Genomic DNA, 22,423 nt, shown 5'->3' on the forward strand with positions numbered 1-22,423 from the left:
AACTGAACATATTCTCTGCAATTTCCTTCTCTAGAACAATACAGGCTCAGCAGATGCCTTAAACATGTCCCTCTTATCTGGGGTATTCACTGTCTTATCACTTAAAACCCTTTGGGGGTAGATCCTGTAAAGGCTGCTGGTATCCCAAGAGAGATATGACTTCCAAAAAAAATCCTGAGGTTATGTGCACACAAGCCCTTCACACACACACTAGCGGATGAACCTCCACAGTTGCTTCCTGCAACACTTCTGAACAAACACAGTGCCAAAACCAGAGTTAAAACAGCCCCTTCTTGTAGCAGCTTCACCCAAGAAAACAAACACACGTTCTGCTATTTGCAACCTTTATTTCATGAATAATTAAGAAGAAAACATGGCAACATTGGCAAATTGAAGGCATACATACTAAATACTCATACAGAATACATTATGGAGAAAGTAAAATGCCCAGATCTTCAGTGGTCCTTGCAAACTGAAAGCATATTGGGTCCTTCAAAAGGTTTAGCTTAACATAGGCTTGCTGACTTTTCAAGGTCCAATGATTACCAACTTGTGCCTTTCAAACCAGAAACAGGGTGAAATACAATTGGAACACTCATCAAAATTTTCCTCAAACCTTTATTTCTCAGCTCTAGCCAGAAGCAAACAAAATGTTTTTTTTCCTCCTTGCCATTTAAATTTATACACTAATACACCAGCCTAAGTATTCAAGACACAAGCACTTCTTGAAACATGTTTGTGTTACTCAGAACCTGCAGGAGTACAGATCTGTACACACACATTTATGCGTGTGCATATAGGTACATCTATACATTTATGCAAAGCCTCTCTCTATGTAAGACGTGTGTAAACTATTCAAAAGGGTTCTGGGAAAAAAGCAAAGTACTTGTACTTGTCTAGAAGAAGAATTACTAAACACATACACTGACATACAACAGCTGTTTCAAGGGAGAGTAAAACCAATACAAATCAGAAAAGCTGGATGGATGAGAAGAGCTTTTAGAATCACTGGGTTTTACATCATCTTTAAAGGCCATGGAAAGTAAGCTTTAAATTAGCTATTTAGGAGATATCATTACTGGCTGCAGTGTCATCTCAAACAAGGTTACTCCTTATCCAGTATAGTGCTGTGAAGTCAGACTGAGGCATCAATAAAATTCCGTTCTTTCACTAAGTCCAAAATTCATCACACTGTTCTGTCAGTTCTGCCTCACACCTGAACTGGAAGCACCCTCGTCCGAGAGGTGGAGGGTACCAATTAATGCCCTTCTGGGTTTGATCGGGAGAGTTCTCCAGTATTAATTTGGATCACTGATTGATTTCAGATACACTGAACAACTCTTGATCATTCCTGACCTAAAATGAACTTACAGTCTGGAGGCAAACTAGTCTGTGCCTTGTTTAGTAGTGTTATACTTTCTTCCCATTAGATAATATACAGAAAAAACACATTTCTGTTCAAAAAACCCTTCAGATACACATAAAAGTGCTACTCATAGACAGAAAAATTAACTTTATAATACATATAAAACCAAAAGTGTCTATCAAACTGAAATGCTATAAGTTACAAGGATTAATTACTTGAGTATGTTACATGTATTTGTGCCTAGCTGAACTGATTCCCAAGTAACCATCCTAACTGAACATATGCAATAATTGGAAACCATTAAAAGCCTCCAGAGAAATTTCAACAATGGAACAACAAAAAACCAAACCAAACCAACAACAAAAAGAAACAACAAAAAAAAAACCCCCAAACCAAAACCAAACAAAAAAAAAGAGCCCCCTTCTCCCCATTTGTTGAAAGTGTCTTCTCCCCACTTGTTGAATGAGTTCAAAATCAAAAATGGACTATTCCATTATTGCAAGTGCAGTCTACAGTCAGAACAGGCCAGTTCTGTGGAACTGGGACTGCCAATGGCTCCTCTGCAGCAGGAAATGTCTGCTGGGCTCCCTCACTACCATATAAATACACCAGTTACATGCAATTAAAATAATACATGTATCACTAGGGTGAAAATGCACATAATACATTGCTATGCTGGGGCAGAGCAGGTTTTAAGCCTTGGCCTCCCCAAGCAGCTTCCTTATATTCCCAAGCAGCTTCCTTATATTCTAGAACTATGCAAAATACAAAAGCCTTAGAAAAGTGCAACAAAACTAGCTTTATGACATTTTTCTTTCCATTTCCATAAATACAATCTCATAAAAATATTATTAAACAGAAGCATACTTCCCAGTGGAGAACTAACAGGCCACATTTCAGCTTTTAGTAAATGATTTTGCCTAAACTGAAAACCCCTGAAAATAGGGGATTAAAATGAAACCAGCTTAATTACATCAGGCTGCTGCAATATTCTGCCAGAAGTTTACCCTCCTGCTCTGCATCCTCAAGTCCTGCTGGGACCGATGGGAACTTTATGTGCAACTCTGAGGCAGACACTGGCCTATTCCCAGTGGTAAGGAATATTCCAAGCAAAAGCTAATGTCAGTTGGAAGGAAGTCATCTGGTATTCATAGGTTTTACTACAGTTTCATTGTTAGGAAATAATTCTAATATCACAGAATGAATTAGCTCAAGGAGATTAGGACAGTGGCTTTCTCAAACTGAGTTCAAGGGTGTTGCATCCAAACAACTGGAAAGTGTAGCAAAAACATAAGAAAAAAAGACACTTGTATCAATTGACAGAAATTCGAACTCTACAAACCTCAACCTTTTAAGTTATGTAGGCATTAATTATCCACAGCATACTTGCTACATATTCCAGATGCTCAACACGGGTTTGATAATTACAGAGCGTACTACAACACTGATTCTGAAATCAGGGAATACAACAGAAGGAACTTAGATGTAAGGAGGGACACAGCAAGCCACACAGTAATTTAAAACCCATCCAGCCACTCTCCTGTGAAAGCAGAAACACTATTTAAGATACCTTTCTAAATAGGGACAATTAAATGTATTAAGAGAAGTCTGTGTTTTGCCAGTCAACACACACTAACTTGGGAAAGCACAATGGCATGTCCAGCACTCATGGATGATGAAGAGACTTTAATAGCACTTCTCACCAAGTAATTTCTCAAACTGGTTAATGTTAGCTTAAAGAAAGGGATACAATAATGGTAGCTTAAAGAAAGGAATTGCAGAAATAGAGCTTGGTAGAACATAAAAATACAACAGAAATAAATATTTACCAAATCAAGGGAAGGACCACAGACAAGCTATACAGTTAACTCAGTCCATATATGGACATGACTATTTTAAGGTCCTCTTTCTAGGCCACCTCAGCATAATTCACAATAGGCAAAAAGTAGCATGAAGGTGTACAACTGCATTCCTTCCCAGAAGAATTTTGCCCCTTAGTAGCTCCTGCTTGGGGCTGCGTTAATTGCAAGAGGCAAACAAGAAGTCAAGCCACCACAGGAGTCACAGGAGCACAGTTTAAAGGTGTAACTGCATCACTTCAGCCAGCCCGGGGCAGCTTTGGAACCGTCTGAACACCAGGCAGTGTCCCCAAAGCAGGCACAGGCAGTAAGAAAAACAACCACAAGTTCTCCAAATCTCCAGCTTCCCAAATAATCTTGGTTAAAACTACACTGGCATAAAAATTGTGCCTTGGGCCAAATCTGTACAGAAATAGAATTGAGTGAAAGTAATTTTTTGGTGGTGCAAAAGAATCCAAATGTCTAAAGTGTTGAAACTGAAAAAACACTGAGATTAGTAATAGAAGTGAGACTCCAATGTCACAGCTACACGATTCACAAGGCAGATCCTCAGCAGCTTAAACCACTGTACTGCATTATTACAGGAGGGGTTTAATTTATTTCTCCCCATGCACGTAAAACCAGAGCAGCACTGCTGCCAGGGATATTAACAGGAGTTTACACCAATAAATTAAAGCAGAGTTCATTTAGCTCTGGCAAATTAAGGGCCTCCTAAGACATGATGATGGACTTTACAGAAAAACACAAACAGTGGAAATATTTCATAAAATTGGAGACAAAAAATTATCAGAAACATTACATGTAACTTAAAGAATATATTTTATGCAAAAGAGAAAAAAAATCTACCTTTAAATCAGAATCTGTGATAATTATATACTATATTCTGGATAAACTATCCACAAACACAAATTTAAAAGTGAAAATTTCACTCAGTTTTTCAGAGGCATGGGAATAAGACATTTTTTGTGAGGGCCAGACACTGGAGATCCTAAATTGGTGTTTCTATTTAAATAGACAGCCAAACCAAACTGGATTAAACAAAACCAACTGGAAACCAAATCAAGTGTAACACCCATAGAAGTGTTTCCATCCACAGGATCCAGAGGCTGACACAGCTGTACCTGCATCAGGATGTCCCACAGCTGCACTTGGTTGCCCACCCTACAGCTGGCCATGAGTAACCCTGATATTCTACAGCACAGGCACTTGCAAGGCACACAGTAAAATATAAATGGATAACAAAATATTTTCAGTACATTCAGAAATATTTTCTGGATTAAAAGGAAAGTAAATCAGCATAAACTTGCACTTCACATGAACAAAAACCCAGGCTGTTTCAGGATTAACTATGAACAGAAACCAAGCACAACAGTATATTTATTCCACATCCAGAAGGGCTACAGCTATTTTTCCTCTTGAACAACTGAATGTGGTTTGAACCTTCAGAAAAAAACAGATTGTAGAGTGCAGCAGGGCATTATGTTTGCTTTAGATCTTCCATTGCTTCATTCCTCATTTGTAAAGGCTCAGATACATCAGCACACAAAAAAACTCTTCACAAAGCCCAGTGTTCCTGGGCTGGATTCACAGAGTTTTATCAGACAGATCACACCAAGAAAAAGTTTACAGAGCTCTGAAATTTGTAACAAGATTCCTTTTACAATTACTGCTAGCTTTTCTCTCTCTTCCTTTCTGAAGACCAGCAGCTCATGTTTTTTACAGAAAGGATCTGGCAAATGTGATTTCTCTTTTGACAAATGGTTACACTCTCAGTGTTATTGCAGTTAAGGACTCTGACAACATTCCAGGTAAACGAAGATGACCATTGGACAGAAAAAAAATCAGCTCAAAGCTCGAATTACCTCACCAAAACAGGTCATGAGTGACTTTAGATCAAGAAATGCTATCCTTTTCATTAGAAAAATATTTTTTTTTTAAATCTAAGGCAATGAATAAGACAATCATAAATAAGGATATCTGTTCAGAGGATAAAGAGAAGGGTTTTTTAAACACTGACTGGCAAAATCTGGAATTTAATAGTAGGAGATAGAATGCAAGACAGCAGTAATGCATATTTCCAGTAAGACTATTCTTACTGGAAAGTAAGAAATGAAGTAAAAAAAAAATTTGAAGAAACATAGAGGAGAGGAAAATGCATTTCAGACTTATATTAAAATCTATTAATGAAGATTTTTCACTTGAAACCTCTCTTGCAACAACTGTCTTCAGATTATGTTGGCTCTTCAAATGCACCAATTAATAATCTGACAGTATCTACTTCTAGTTCTAAAGAGCTGTAAGAATGTTTGAGACACTGCTGCTCTGAAAACTTCTCCAAAGGCCCTCAGCACAGGTTAAGTAGTTATTCTGCAAAGTTCCATAGTTCTCACAGGCACATATCAGTATAAATGTGTATTCTTATACAATGCTGGAGACATGCTGAATTATTACTCTTCACATGGGCCATGTTCTTCAGATGATGGATGGGGTTTTGGATTTGGCAATACTTTTGAGTTAAATCTGTGCTTTTATACCATGAAGAAGTTTCACAGATGCCAAGCACAGTTGCATTCACTGGGTTAACATCTATGACATTCAAACTGTCCTTAACAGTCGTAAGAGCACCATAGAACAGATTTATTTTCTTTACAATGGGGTTACTGCTGAAAGAGCCTGTGCTTATAAATAGCAGCTGTTACAGAACTCACTGCTCAAGTTGGCTTCTGCTTAATATTAATGAGATGTTCCGTGGCTGAACTGCTGGAAAGTGTTCAGAAAAGCAAGAGGCAGAAGCAATGACAGAGTGAAGTCTCCCCTCGATTTGACAAGCAAGATTACAACAAACAGCTCGTGACAAATGGAGCCATGAAATCACTGGGAGCCATTAACATTCCACACCAGGCCCTGAAGTGCCAGGACATATCAACTCAATGATCGCTAAGGCACTTAAACTCTCTTGCCCAAATGAATTCAGGTACATTTTCAGAAAAAAAAAAAAAAGAAGTTGAGCAGACTAAAGTTTCTCAATTCCTTCCTTGTGACAGTGAGTCATTTCCACGCAATATTTGAGACTACTGGGTGTACACACATTACATCAGTTCCTCCATAGTCCTTCCCAGAGAACATCTCACCTTCTGTCACTCAGATGAGGATGTGCAAGACCAATGAAAAACACACAGAAAACATGGCAAAGCTGGATTTTGAGACAAACTATTTCATTATTACAACTTATTGAGAATATCTTCTCTGCAGAGGAAATGCTATCCCAGTTCCAAACTTCTACCACAGACATCCACGACATGTGCTCATATTGCTGTAGAGGAAAGCCCGGGGTAGCTGTGTGTGCTGCACAGGCAAAGGAGGAAGAGAGGAAAGAACAAGCCAGACAAGGGGTGATTATTGATTCATTTCTGTTACAGTGGAAGCACAGGGAGTTTGCACAGATTCCTTGAAGTATAGTATACCCTGAAAGCCAGGAGCTGCATGTGCTAGTCTTTAACAATCCATAAGATAAAGATGAAAGCCACATCACTGTGACAGAGGTAGGCTTATAATGAAGCTTTAGAATGAAGACTTCTTCTGTGCCAGATTTTTCGAGGTATTGAGAGCACTTTTCCCCGCAGTTTATCATTATGGAATCAAAGCTTGTTTTCCTAGAATACTGTGCACATTTTAAAGGATGAAAAATAGCTGTATAGGCAGTAACTAAGTTACCATTAAGAACTCTACTGTATTGGGCTGCCATATGCTGTGGGTAGAATATTCAGAGTCTGTGGAATCAGGATACTACAGAAAGTCCAGTAATATGATGCCATGTTATCCTTTTCTTTCTCAAAGCTTTATCTGCACATTTAGTCTCCTATATGCTAGAGGAAGCATTCATCTCACTCTCCCAGGAAAGAAAGTTTCAGGAAGTCTGACTGGAAAGGCAGCACATAAGTAGTCCAGGCTCTTTAGGCTACATAATTAATCTGAATAGCTTAATAACCTGGGTTATTCCAAGCACTGTGGCAACAAGTTCTTGCTTTTAAACAGTTGTTTCCATGCTTAGTAGCTGAAGCAATCTGAGGCAATCCATGATAGAGTCACTGAAGTTTGAGGGGACTCAAATATTGCCGGTTTTCAGTGAAATGGGGATTAGCATTTCAGTAAGATTTCCATCTGGTAGCTCATGTTGGTTGTATTCCATGGATCTGCCGAATGATTAGGGTTCAGGTTTCAAAGTATTTGTAAATTGCTGTAACATACAGCATGACATTCTGCCAGTCTGGACGCTCAGTTCGCACCATTTCATTGATGTCCTGTCACAGAAAACAGATTGGTCAAAATCAGAAATGAAAACCTTGAGAGCAATGCAGCAGTGTTTTCACACATTCCTGGGAATGGTAAATCTGTCAAGTTTCCACAATTTAAAGCACTGATGAAGAAAGCTCTGTTTTCCTCTATATATCTTGGTATTACTTACAAAATGTAATGAATAGCATATCTGTAGATAGTTCTTTTGTTGACTTAAGATTGAAATGTCTGATGCTGTGCATGCTCAAGCTGTCCCCCACTGAGCACAGCTGGTACAATAGTCAGACTTTAGTGTTCACACAACCCTGCATCAGCCTTGCAAATCAACTCAACCTACCCCAGGAACTGTGAGCCACAGAATCAAGACCCAGATATTAATTACAGTTCAAAATTCCCATCAGGTTAAGCATCAATAAATACTTAAATCCCACCTACTCTCTTCAGCACGTGTACAAAGCAAAACAGAGTGATGTAGTTTCTAGTAATTTCTGTTTACTGTAAAGCTCTATTTGAAAGCTTTGGATGCAGGAATCTCCAGAACTCAAAAAAGAAGTTGTGAGTTTTTTTAGCTGAACACCTTCAGAGGATGAATAACTTCTACTTGCATTCCACTCCTATTTACATACAGGAGTTTTCATACCCTTCTTCACCCTCTACTCATGTAATATGGATTAAAAAAAAAATCCTCAAACATACACATCACATACACTGTGCATGTAGGTATGTAAATAGATAATAACTTATTAAGATGGATACAATTTGCACTTAGACTTGATTCCATTCAATTTGTCTGTTTATGGTATCAGTAATGAAGTACATCAGAAAAAAGGAAGGACAGACAGCAACCATTTAGATTAAGGCTGAATTATGCAAGAATTTTTGCAGTTATTTTCCACAATCTCATTCTTACATCAGCGCTTGGTAAGAAACTTCCACATTTCAAATCAGTGCCAAAGTCAAAGTACGAAAGCCCAGGAGCTGCACTGCCATTGTTAGCAAACACAATGCTGGGGGGGGTAAAGCACTGATAAGGATCAAGGAAAGTGTTATTTTTAAAAACTCTGTCATACTGTTAGTTGCTAACTATGGCAGCTTTGTTAGAATTTAGGTTGCAAAAGTATCACTTAAGTATAATTTCTGATAATGGCCATTTCAACATTTTCATGACCACTCACAAGGGTTTGGGATACTCCCAATTCCGCACCTTCAGAAATACTCCTTTTCTAGTAAACACTCTACTATTGAAAACTAATTATTTTTCTCTAAAATTTGTGTAAGACAACTTATAAACAACCACTGAAAAAACCTTACAACTATTTGCAATGCTGAAAAATTAAAAGTCTAAACTGAAGAGGCAAATCTCAACTCTCACAGTACACTGAGAAAAAGAAACAAATTACATTGCTTGATTTGTAGCTCCAGAGTTCCAGAAATCCCAAATAATTTAGAAGTATGTCAGAGACAGGAGAGATTTAATGGACTCTTGAAAACTGTATCCCATAACTATTTCCCAAACTATTCTCAAACAAATCATTGCCGTTATTAATATTTCTTTTTGTATTGAGAGATAAGTGTTGGTGAACCTTCCTTTTAAAGCTTAACAGGTCTGTATTTCAGTCATTATTTAGTGCAAGAACCTCTAGCTGAGCTCATCTGCTGCTATTTTTAAGTATAAACATCCAAATCTTTTGAGACTACAAAATAGAGTAATTTTGATTTTTATAAATGGGTCATAATTCATTCAATATGCATTTAAATCTTACCAGAGTAGATTTGATGCCAACACTTTCAGCTGCCTGAAAAGCCAAAGTAAAATTTCTTCTCTGCATGAGATATAGAAACATGTTAGAAAACAAGGAAATATTATTTCAAACATAACAAAATGATCTTAAGAATGTTCATAATAATGCTACTACTTTTGCTTCAAATGGAGTCTATAATTTGACTACAGTAATTCAAAGGAACCACAGGAATGAATGTGTTTTGATATCATCCAAAAATTTATGAAAGATTTTTATTAATTGCCTGTTCAGAAGATAATGCTGAATATCATTGTCAGTGAAGAACAACTGATTTATAAAATACTAAAGAAGAGATTATTTATTCGCTAAAAAGCATAAATAAAAAAATCTCTTCATGCATTAGTGAAATAATCTTATGTTTTTAGGATCTGTTATTAATTGTACATTCTGGGCTAACACACCAATAGGTAGGAACTGTGGCAGACCAGAACACACAGAGATTATTTGGAAATCCTAGTAACACTGGGGTTTTTAGAACTCAAATTAGTTCATTGTTCTTTAATAACTCATATTAATTAAAGCATTGCAGTGCTCAGAATAGGATTTTTAATGTCTTACCTTGTCCTGGCTGTTCAGTTCTTGATAGGGAATATGGGCTGGGAGGTAAGTGTGGAGAACTGCACAGAAAGCCAGGCCATCATTCCAGCTGCTGCTGAAGTTTGTGATGTCAATATTCTTGAAGGGAAAAAAATATAAGCAATATCAAAGCCATAATCTAAGAATTATTACATGCTACCAATTCATCAATACTTCTTTTTAATGCCTTTGAAGAAATTGGCAGAGAAAGCGGACAGCCCAATGCCAACATTCTGTGGTAAGAACTGCACTACTAAAAAATATAGTGATAAGAAAGTCAGTTATTCTACATATTAATTTCAGATAATATTAAGCCCTCCCTCAAAAGAAAGTGCAAAATGTATGCCTGAGTGTGTGTTAAAAGCTGTAAAATGTTGTGCTAGAAGGTAATGGATTTGGTGCAACTGTACACCCCAAAACAGAAAAGCAAACAAGTTAATAAATATGTGTATCCCAAATCCCTGATCAGGAAATGTGCTCGTGTCTCTGTTAAGGTTCATTCTATTTTCTGCTTCTACTACATTCATATCCAGACAAAATTTCTAAAAGATGAGGACAAATTTTCTCTTCTAAACAAACCATTTTTCTATAGAAACTGATGTGAAAAAGATCACAAACAAAAGTTAACTTTCATTTGGAAATAAAGATGTTCCAGCACATTCAGTGCTGACAGTAGCAGAGAATCTTTGGGATTGAAACTGGAATTGAAAACTGCTGTCTTGCACTCTTGATCTTTTAGTTCCCGTAGGAAACTCAGTGGCACTAGTAAATGCATCTCCTGAGACTGTATAAATTATTGTAGAGTCAGCCCAGTCCAAAAGAATTATGAATAGGATGCCTCAGTGACCTTTTAAATGACTGTATATTTGACTGTTGGCAGTTAAACAGGGTTAGAGAGGCTAAGTGGATAGCAGTCAGTTTAAACCTTAGTTAGGAAACAACCAGTAACAACAATATATCATCTATCTTTTACACTTCCATGGAGAAATATAAATATGGTTTAATATCTAACTCACTTAACTGGGCTCAAGCAGAAGCTTACTTAGTTTTCAAAATTTTAACAGCAGGAACTAAAACCTCCAGTCACAGAAGTGCAGAATCACAATCACCTGAGCAAACCATTCACCTGACAGCAACTTAGTCATCATCATCACCTGTCTTTGACAAGACACTAAAACTTGGCACTCCTGAGGCAGAAAACTCCACCCAGAGCCAGTGTTCTGTGCCAGGCAGAGTGGGAATGAAGACTCTTGTACTTCTTGTCAAAGCAGTGCTTTGGACTTCAAATGAACAACAACCACAGTCTCCTCCAACAAGAGGACAAAACCAAAACTCTGGACAATTTCTAGAAGAATGTGAGGGAAATCTTTGTTTCCTGCTCAGCTTTAACACTTTTGATGCGAAGTGGCCCCGGTGCAGGTCCAGGCTCTGATATCAGTGTACGTGCTGGGACTCACAGTGCCCGGGGCCAGAGCCGCTCCTGCCGCACACGGAAACGGCGGCGCTGGAGACCCCCAGTCTGTGGGAACAGCTCTGCACACAGCTTCCTCCAGCCACAGGGGTGGGAAAATTTAAAAGCAAAAGGGAAAAAAAAGAAGGGAGAAAAAAAAGTGCTCCTTTCTCCTCAAGAGAGACAGGAAATTGGATTTAAATTAATGCCTGGTTAAAACTTTCTCGATGTTACTTAAATTAGGGAAACATATGCAACACATAGTCTGAGGTTTTAAGGGAAAAAAAAAGGAAAAATGTCAGCTTGTTAAAGCCAATAAATTTCTACTTGTGTCCATTTACAGAAGTTACTTTTTGGAAAGTTCTTTCCTCCTATCCTGTAACCAGTAACGCCTCAGCTCACATCTGTGTCAGTAAGATGGATAAAGGTAGGGAGAGGAGCTTTTTCTTGTCACAGTCATGTGTGGCAAGCTGGCTATGTAAATCAGGTGTGAATGATCATATTTGCTTTGCTATACAATCCACTGAGGGAGAAAAAGCTCAGTCCTGAGCTTTTCACCTCTTGGCTGAAATGTTCTCCCTCTGTCCCTGAGACGGCCAAGTGATGTGGGAATTGTAGGAGAAAGATGTAAACTGGCATTGCCACAGTGAAATTACAGCAAGCAAAAGTCATCTTCCCTTAAACATTACAATAGTATAAACTAAAAACTTCGCTTTAACTATTAGTAAGTATCCATAGAATGCTGAATTTTTAATATAAACACTGGAGGGGAAAAGGGCCACTTAAAGTACACCTACAAGTTTGGTTGGTTCTCAAACAAAACCAAACTCAGAAAACCCTTTTTTTCTAAATCATCTTGTAGGGTCCAGCTTTTATTATTAAGACAACAAGCAGAAAACAAACCCATCATCCAAGAATTTTAATGTATCCAGAGAAGCTGAATTAAATACAACGGAAGGAAACAATTAAAAGGGACTGGTTTCTGTTTCCAATTGCTCTAAGCATTATGAATTATTATTACCTCTCAGACTAAAAGAAGTATAATATTGGTCAGACAGTAAAAAACAAATCTAGAAATGGGACAGATTGTCATTTAAACTGAAAATTTAATTTTTCATGTAGGGCTTTGAGCACACAACTGGCACATTTAAATACAGCAAATTTTATTTCCTAAAGGCTTTTAACTACTTGTGGTTTTTTTGAAAAAGCTTGGCCAGTATAATGAAATCAATCTTGCATTAAGCTCTTATTTCTCAAAGAATTGATGGTAAACAGAACATCAGCCTAAAATCTCTGACATAATTTCTTCTTTGTTACTGCTTTTATTAAGTAATTGGCTCTATTAAGACAATTCTGCTGGAATCTAATCTAGAATTATTCTTCAAGACATTTCAGACCACAAAGTATTAAAGCAACTCAAGGACATACTTTCAGATAAATTGTCAAATGAGGAATAAGCCTTTCTGGAGATAGATGAACTAGAAGGGGATTTATCAGCCCTTGTCTATTAGTGATTAAGACGTAGGATGGGAATGAAGCTACCTCTAGTATTTGGGGTAGATGTTTTTTAAAAAGGCAATTCTAACGAAAGTTAAACCAGTAAGACCATTGTAATAAAAAGATCTGTAGAAGCCACTTTCCAAACAGGAGTAAGTAACAGAGTTAAAAATTTTTAAGTCCTTTCTGGAGACAGAACACAAAAATATAAAGTGAAAAATAGATGGTAATTAAACAACCTGGTAGATCCACAACCAAGAAACATTTCAAGCATTACTCAAGCCCCTGTTGAACTCGAAACTGCAGAGTAGGAGTCTCTCTCACCACAAAATAAGTATTCCCTTGAGCTCATACAGAAAAAAAGACTAAAAACAGTATTCCCCATGAAACACTAGACTGCTTAACAGACTGGGCTCTGCATAACATCAACCAAAGATCTCTGCAAACCTATGACTTTTCTAAAATTCACCATTTAAAAGTGGTTTTAACCAGCATACTGCTAATTTAAAAATTTTCTTCTATTGCTTTTTGCAGTAATCCTAAATTAACAGGGGGTCTTCTAAAGTCAGTGAAATACTTTTTTTAAAAAAAGCAAGAAACAAATGTTAACTATTATAACCCAGTAATTCCTTACTTTTTTTTAGCCTCCCAGAAAACTTCCACAGCTAAAAAACCCCCAAAACATCAAGAAACCCAACTATACAAAACATGTTTTCTAACTCACAAATTAAGAACAAAGTAATTTTAACCACTTGTTTAGACACAGCCACAGGTTCAATCTCCCTGAGCTATGGACATCAGAACTCCAGCAGAAGAGCATCCTGCACAGCAGCTATTTCTCCATCCCTTGTTCTGCACAAGGAGGAGAGATTCCCATATCCAAACTTGGTTTGGCTCTGAAAAGAGTCAGGACATGAAGAAAATAAAAACATATGTCTATGTCTCTGTTGTATTAGTTAATTAAATAAGTGGGTTGAGAAAGCAAAACCATTAATATGGTTCTGTGCTATAATATATTAAAGCCTTAAAATAAGATTTGGAGTTTCAGTGTACAGACCTTGGCAGGCTTCTTCCCATGGTAAAATGTAAGTAAAATGCAAGTAAAATGCTTTTAAAAGCTTTTACAGATACATACGCAAATGAAAAGAGTACCCATTACAGAAGATTACAAAGGTAAACTATGAAAGAACTGCTATCCACGCTCCATTCAATCAGGATTCACTGACTCTCAAATCATGGAATAAAGCTGTGGCTATCTACTTCGGGCAGTAGGTAAGAACATAATCTGAAACAGACTTAGCAGCAGTCCCAACTACTGCCTCTCCAACCCCAGCTTCTGCAAAGGCAGTAAATGGCAAACATAGACCATCAAAACCCTTAACCACTGACTGGTAATATTCCTTTCCATACCAAACACGTTATTTTTCAGTTTGGGCACGAAAAAGAACCATAAAAGAAGCAGTCATTCTCACAAAATCCAGTAATAGCTTCAGACATTAATGTCTGAAACGCTTAGAGGTACAGACAGCTTCATAATTTATTCTAAATTTTGTCATAATTAAATCTAACAAGTTGACATTTCTGTTGTATCAGAATCCAATCCAAACACAAAAAGGATGCATGTCCTTCCTTAACTCAAGAATTTTTGGCTAAAGCATCAGCTTAAACCAAGGAGAGAAGTGTTTTGGCTTCCTGACTACTCTGATGAATCAACCAGACAGCACAGAATGCACACCCTAGAGTCAGTATTTGAACACAGGCTTACATAAGCATAGTCATGTCCTTTTCTTGTGCATTTTTAAAATCAATGTAGTACTTTGAATAGAATATAACCTAGCTTAGCATTGAGAAGTTTAAAAAAAAAAAGGCAACCTGAACCATCTTTTACATCTAGTTTTGTTATTCTACACTTACTGCTCAAGCACAAATGAAAATATTGCTTGATTTCAAGGTGCATTGAGCATAGCATTCCATGTTTTGTAAGACATGTAGCTTTGATCTGTACAGGAGGTAAAAATTAGGTGGTCTTTCCAGCAGAAAGCAGCACTGCATGAAATAGAGGACAGGTACTACAGGGCTACACTAAGAGTATCTGTACCTAGGAAGTGTGGAAAGCTTAAAGTTTAAACAAAAAATGAGTCAATTCTTGTTGCTATTTTGCGACAATTGCTTTTTTGGTGTCAAGACTTCTGGAAGTGAATTATCTCTCAGAATGCTGACAAAAATGGAAAATAAATTGAAATACTGCTGGAGATAAGAATGGGTAAGGACGTGTGTATCCTGTTTATTGGTCCTCTTTTAACATGAAACATGCATGCTCACATCCTTTTTGGGACTTTTATTAGCTGCGTACTCAAAATGAAAGTAGCTGTACTCCAGCCAGGGTAAATGATCCACAACAGCTGGATGGGATTACTTTATGCTTTGAAGATATCTGGAATTTATGACAGTTTCATGACACTGCACATATTTTAGAGCAGCCAGGAGGATTCTCTCCTCTGAAAAATGCAGGACTTGGGTCTGTACTCTGAAGCAGTGTCAGATCCTGAGCAAAGCTAACACACGATGAAATTTCAAGTATTTTGTGACTGTTGATCTGAAAACTAAAGGTGATTTGCTGCTCTTTTATCTAAATTCTTATCTTGAGAGCAGCTCTCCTCTTTCATGGCTTAGAGATCTGTTCAGCTCAGAGTATAATGCAGCTCAGTAACTCAATGTGTGCAATTGTGTCAAGACTGAACTGGCTCTGGGTGGAAGTTAATACAGAATCTGCCTCTGCTAGCTCTGCACTGACCTTCTGCAGATCACCATTCTCAAAACCTAAGCTCCAAGGAGAAATTCTGCCTGCAAACAACATTCAGACAGCATATTAAAAGCTACAATACAGTAAGAGATTAAGTCATTCAGGTTTTTACACCAGTAATTTCTCTTATTTTCATTGGCTTATCAATCTAATTTTTTTATTGAGGTCTTGAAAAAACATTTGGAACACAGTTAAACATTAACAACTACATTTAAAGGTGACTATTCATTTATTCCCCTCCAAATTTGCTTGAATAAATCAAGAAAAGTGTACAATGAAGTAATTTATAGGGTTTTTTAACAGGGCTTATTCCACTATAATGGACTGAAATCAAGAGCTTCACCACACTATCATATTTGAATTATTTAGCATCCGCAAAGTTTCAGGCTTCTAAAGCAGAAATAAGTACTTAAGACTTTTAATCAAAAGCTTGAAAGCAATTTTCTGGAAGGGATAGGAAAGCAGGAGTTACTTCTCTTCCATTTTACTTGAGCAGACAAAAAACCCCGTACCAGTCGTACCAGACAATTCTGTAGTGCTGTATTCTCCGCAATTATCATTTGAATAAAGAAAACCTTCTCTCTTTGAAACAGGACAGACTTTGGTGTGGCTTTTTTCTTCTTTAGTATTTTATCCTGCTGTTGTTGATAAGGATAAACCAACTCCACCACATCTGGTATTTAACAGGCTGAAGCACTAGCAGCTCACCTATAACCCTGTACACCTTAAAAAAATTTTAGAAATTAAGATTTGCATCTGGCTACTTGTGTGATTACTATTTTTTAGTATTTATTAGCTATTTTCCACTATCCAGTGCAAAATATAATGCCAGGGATGAAAGGGAAAACAGTGCCAGGAGCAAACATGTCTCTGTTAGAAATGGAGCTTTAACTCAACATGTATGGTTTTATCTTCCCTGTGAAACACCAACAGCTGAAATAATTTTCTATAAAAACCTTACATGCACTTATGCGTAAAAACCTACAGCTATGGGACATCACCTCCAGGTAAGAGGGAGAAAACAAGACAAAAAAGTGATTACTGATGCCAATGGATATAGAAGGAGACATCTTTCTATGCTGGCAAAGACATACTTGAAAAATACTGGTTTATAGGGTTTTACTTAAGTGTGGGTAGTTTAATATGAATAGGACAAAATTAACAAAATAATTATTCTGAAGCAAAAGGCTTCTAACACTTCCTTTTCTTTGTTTCCAAAGGATGGTTACCATCTTCCAGGTCATTTTGGAACTTGTTACAGACTCAATTTGCAAGTATCTTTCCTTTAGCCTGCCATATTTACAGCTAATATTGGCCAAACTGGTAACTGTATAGAAATTGGTGACTGGATAGAAAGTGACCTACTTCTCTTCCTAGAGGAAAAGGCTCTGATATTTAGGACTCATGTTCTGTGAGGCTCCTGCAGCAGCTCAGCAACAGAGGAGGGCTGGGCAGCCAGCATGTACCTGCAGCTCAGAAAAGCATATGCTGGCTCTTACCCAGGTGCTAAACCAAACAAAAGCAACAGTGGTACAGAGGAAAAATAGAAGTTCTAATGATAGGAAATGCTGGGGAGAAAAGGAAACTGTGGCAGAGTGTGAGACACCAGGAAGAGCTGGAGGTAAAGAGGGTATCCTGTCCATGCCTGGAGGACAGGGAAGGAAGAAGAGGTGAGTACCTTTAAGCAGGACTGAATGAAGAAGCTTCATTACACTGATGCTTGTTTACTGTTCGTCAGTTTTGAATACATATAGTTTTTTTAAAAAATTAAAATGAAGCAGACATTCATTGAAAATAAAAAAAGAAAAAAAACCTTATCTGGTATTGATAACATTGAGATGCCAGAAAGCTGGATAAGCACTGCTCACAATGAATACAGTGCTGGGTATGTTTAAAACATTAGAACACCACCAACACGGTGTTCAACCAGAACTGAATTTCAGGCAATGCTGAAAATAATCAAATTCTGTACAACAAAGAAATGAAAAATGAGTGTGCCTAAAGCAAAAGACATTCTTCTACAAGAACTAACTTAATATAACCTCCTGATACTATCTTGCAGTTTCAATGAAGGCATTGCAGTGGCTCTGCAGATGCTCTGTGCTCAGTACCATGCTGCAGGTTTTGAAGCAAGTACAGAAAATCTCAAAACCTATCCTTTTACCACTATTTATAAAACTCAAGAAATTATAAGCAGCAATCTGTAGAATCAGAAGCAAATTCTTGCATGTGCACACAACTACAGAATTAAAAGTTTGGAATAATTTCTATCACTTTTCCTAACCAGATTAGTGAAGCTGTCAAATTCATCTTTCATTTCAAGACAATATGGGAAAATATTTTTGCACTTAGTTCGAGGATTTATAAAGAAATATAACATCCTGCCTTTTTTAAAACGTGGGGAAGGAGAAAGGCTCTTTCCACAAAGCTGCTTATCCTCAGAAATAGCACAGTTGAGTACCAGACGTGCCACAGGAAGAGGGGGAGGGCTTATATCACAGCCTGTCCATTGTGCTGAAGGAAGACTTTTCCTATGGATGGGCGACCATCCTGTTATGCGGCTCTCAACTTCCTTCTGCATTGTGAGGCTCAAGTCATGGAAAGAGTAAAGTTCTTAAACTGAGGATTGTGTTGGGAACTCCAAACACTTTCAATACAAGTTAACCAAACAAATACATCATGGTCAGACTATTAACATCCTGGTTTAGTTTGCTGAAGCCACTATTCTTTTGAAAAAATAATGTAATCAGCAGAACTCTGGACAGTTATCTTGTTAGTTCTTTTGGCTTCTGATAACATTTGGACCAAGTGAAAAAAAAAGAAAGTCTGCAACCACAGTGGAGAGCCAAGTTCAAATGCAAGACCATGCCACCTTCACAAAACAAACTATCCCTAATAGGCTAAATGGGAGTGCATTCAAAGATCCTAAAATACCCCTACGATAATTACCTATTAATAAAATAAATCTCTGGAATCTGAGAAATGGTACTCTAGCTGCATTTGGAAAACATTAATTTAAACCTTAAGTTGATAAAGTTTCAGCTCCAGTTTCAGAAGTGCAACCTGTGAAAGGCTGATTTCAAGTGCCTCAATGGGAGGGCAGCTGCCCCCTTAAGAAAAAGCTGTTACTGCATGGAGCAAAGTGACTGAGGAGCTGTTGGTGCTGGAGCAGGACTCGGAGCACACGTTCCAAGGGGAGGGTACAGTACATGCCAGGGCCACTCAGTATAATGCAGTCAGGTGTGGAGCAGCCTGGGCTGTGTCACGGGCAGGCTCCACTGCTGGCCCGCAGCGTTAGCCGGCTCTGCAGGTACCTGATAGCCCTCTGTTTTCTTCTGGCACCACTTCAGCAGGGCGTTCCTCTTGGAGCCTCCATACTCTCTTGCTAGGGCAGACAAGGGATCTTTCCTCTCTTCCCTAGGAACAAGGCCAGAAGAGCTTATAACGCAACAGAAATAGGTATTTATAAAGGCTTAAATAGAAGGACAAGTTCTTGGCACATTGAAAGTAGCAGGATACAGCACTACTGACTGAGAAACAGAACACACAGGAATACCTACAAAAGACTTGAGAGTTAGTTTGGAGTGATTCTTTCATTAGCAAATCATCCTTCTTTTTCCTTTAAGCTTTTTTTTACTAGATCTTTCCACCTCAATTATATTTCTTTCTAAGAATTTGAAAAATTAAACTGACAAACAGTAAGTTCTAGCCTGAGCCATTAAGCTAACTCAAGTGACTTTATTTTGTATTTAGAAAGAGAATAAACTGATGCTATCTCTTTTGCATTTCATGGCTGATTACAAATGTCACCTTGAAACAACAAGTTTGCATATGAGCAGCACGGCTTTATTAACAGAACATTTGCCTGAGACCTGGAGTTCTCAAAAAAGAAGGGGGAGATCTATGTAGGCTGATCTGCCATTTGCTATTAGCACAATAAAAGCAGTCAATTCATTTCAATTCCAGTTTGTCAAGCTATCTTAAGTAATTTTTTCCTTAAGAAAAAACTGGGGAAGAAAAGAACAACCTAACTAAGTTGGCCATTTTTTCCAGGAGTCTTACATTACAAAGCATCTCTTTACCAGGCTTCAGAAATTAATTCTTAGATTAAAAAACATATATTATAGAGACTAATACTTCTTTAGTGGCCTAGTTACATGATTCAGTATTTCTATAGATATTAGAATAAACAGTCTTTGACAAAAAGAGCAAGTACTACACCACTATGGATATTAGTTACTGCACGTAAAGTGTGCCAGAAGTTGTTCTTATTTTTAATAATCTCCATTTAGAAAATTAAAATCAGAGAGCTATCAGTGAACTGCAAAGACTTCCCCATATGCCATTTTTAAAGAGCGCTATCAGATGTAAGCAAGATTTTCAGAGCATTCACAGAGGTGATACCCTAAGTTACTCTTTGTGAATATTTCCCAAAAGACAAAGGGATTGTACACATTCAGTCTCAAATCTTCAACTCTTTGTTTTTTACAGCCCATGTGGTGACTGCAAAGAGAGGTGGAATGTGGAATTACATATCATCTGCTGCAGATTTACAGGTAGCAATTCTCTAGCTCCTGCTAAGGGAAAAGAAAGCATCCATGGAATGTGGATTTCTTCCTGCGTGTGTGCTATAAACAGAACACCAGAGACTGTTCCATGGATCAGCATCTCTTGGTCAATGCATGAAAGACATCATGGCCCAATAGACAAAGAAATGTTTTAAGGCACTAATCTTAAGTACATGTATTGCAATTTTCTTGGCCAGTCTTCACCGACATATGGATGGACAGGATCTCAAAGTTACTTAGAAAGAGGTTAACAGCTGAAATACCCATGAAAATATATGCTCAGCAGGACAGAAAACACAAAACAGTAACTGCTATCTTTGATGCTGAGCCTTCAAACCTAACTGCTTATCTTGATTTAACACAACAAGGAAGTCAATAATTGTGTATTTTAAATATGAAATCAATTATCTGAATAGGTCACTGTACCTAAATTTCATAGGCACCACACAGCCAGAATGATGCTTCAAGAAATTCTGTACTTCAGTTCTTAAATCAATACAAATATCAACAACTTACATTGGTGTATTTTTTCCTTTGGTGATTGAAACAAGTAACAATGGAATTGCATATTCAATCTATAATGAGGGTTATGCAACACTATGAGAACTGAAGAACAGAGATCTGGGGCAACAATAGAACTCAAATAAAAATATCCCTCTCTCTTTACGCTAAACATACTGTTTAGCCATGAGGGAGCTGTACAGCCTGTTCTCAAATTCCAGCAAGAGCACACGGCTTATATCAGGTTCTCACAGTTATGAAAACACTGCTGAAAAAAATAAATTAGCATTAAGTTGTATGGAGACAATGAAAAACGGCTTGACATACAAATCTTACATGTTCACACATTAGGTCAACTGCATTTCAAATCACAGAGCTAATAAAGTTTCAACTAGAAGAGGGAAGAGAAAACTGCACTGATAACTGTTTATCTTACAATAACTTTCAGAAAAAGGTAGGGGAAAACAGAGAAACATGATCATGTAACAAACTGAACTCCAGCAGTGACACTCCGAGTGGCTCCAAAGGCCACACTCATCACCACACACCCACTGCTGCACAGTCCATTAAGTCTTTTGTAGTACTGAACATTGCAGGCAATGGTTGGGCAGCACAGTAATGATTTCACAATTATAACTGTACAGTTTCACCCTGGAATGCCACACTATTTGCTCCAGTGTGCAGGCTGACACCAATACATCTCAATGTTACCAGTTCAAAGTTCATACACAGGTGTTTTACATTTTTTTTTAACTTATTTCTGGATGTACTCAGTTTAAATGTAGGTGCTAACATACACATTAATTGTTGGTAGTAAAGCACCCACAATTAAACTCAGTTTAATTTCTGCACAACAAAAGGAGGGCAGCACTGAGGCCTGTCCCAGGCTGATTTCAGGGAAATCACTTTCAAAAGCACCCACAAGCTGTGAATACATCAGAATTTTTTACATATTGCAAGTGTCTCTGAATATTAAGGGTTTAATACTTCTGCTGTACAAAAGCTTTGTCAGGAAGCTCTGTGAGAAATGGTCTTGACAGAGTTATTTAACATTTGTCTGCCAGTTTTCCAACCTATGAAGCAGAGCTGAGGACAGACTTCACTTGGATAACATGAGGACTAAATACTTTGAAGTCCTCTGACTGATAACACAACAGAGAGGAACAGCTTTAAATTTACCACAGACTTATCTTTTGTCTTACTAATCAAAGGAGGTTGTCTGGCCATTTGTTGCTCAGACTTGCACTATGATTCCATCTGTGGGACAAAAAACCCCAGGCCCATTCACTCATGGTTATTAAAAAAGACTTGCCAGTGTCTGGGATTAAGACCTGGGCATGCTGCTTTATGTCTTCAACTGGGATTACAGAAGTTAAGGTTTATCAGGGTCTCCCTGGGTCCAAGCCAGTCTGCATGATCGACTCCATGTGCTGTAAGTTCACTTCCTGAATTTGGCTCCATGGTATTTTGAACTGGTATTATTATTTAGTGACATGACTTCGCTTGCTTTTCTAGTGGACTATAAAGTTCTGGTATAAATTCATAAGTTTTAAAAAGCTTAACTTTTAGTCTAACTTTTAAAACATATACTGAGCTGCAGAAAACCCTTTCTGAAGCTTTTACAGATTAGTGAAGATCATTACTGTGTGGGGTCTGCAGTCTCAACACCAATATTATATACTAGGGGTATTCAGACAGACAGCTG

General features: G+C 37.7%; 1 protein-coding gene across 3 annotated transcripts in view; it reads right to left on the minus strand.

Moving 5' to 3' along the window:
* Positions 1-464: 464 nt before the first annotated feature.
* Positions 465-22,423, minus strand: part of SPECC1L (sperm antigen with calponin homology and coiled-coil domains 1 like) — a 63,428-nt gene continuing 41,469 nt past the window's right edge. For all 3 annotated transcript variants that reach the window (XM_082293502.1, XM_082293503.1, XM_082293504.1), the window contains 4 exons: positions 18,964-19,066; positions 9,882-9,998; positions 9,285-9,344; positions 465-7,526 (listed from right to left, as the gene is read on the minus strand). In XM_082293502.1, coding sequence (XP_082149628.1) covers positions 7,437-7,526; positions 9,285-9,344; positions 9,882-9,998; positions 18,964-19,066 — 370 coding nt within the window. In that variant the 3' untranslated portion in view covers positions 465-7,436. The remainder of the gene's footprint in view (positions 7,527-9,284; positions 9,345-9,881; positions 9,999-18,963; positions 19,067-22,423) is intronic.

Source organism: Coloeus monedula (genome assembly GCF_965178545.1).
Source record: "Coloeus monedula genome assembly, chromosome: 18".
Taxonomy (NCBI): Eukaryota; Metazoa; Chordata; class Aves; order Passeriformes; family Corvidae; genus Coloeus; species Coloeus monedula.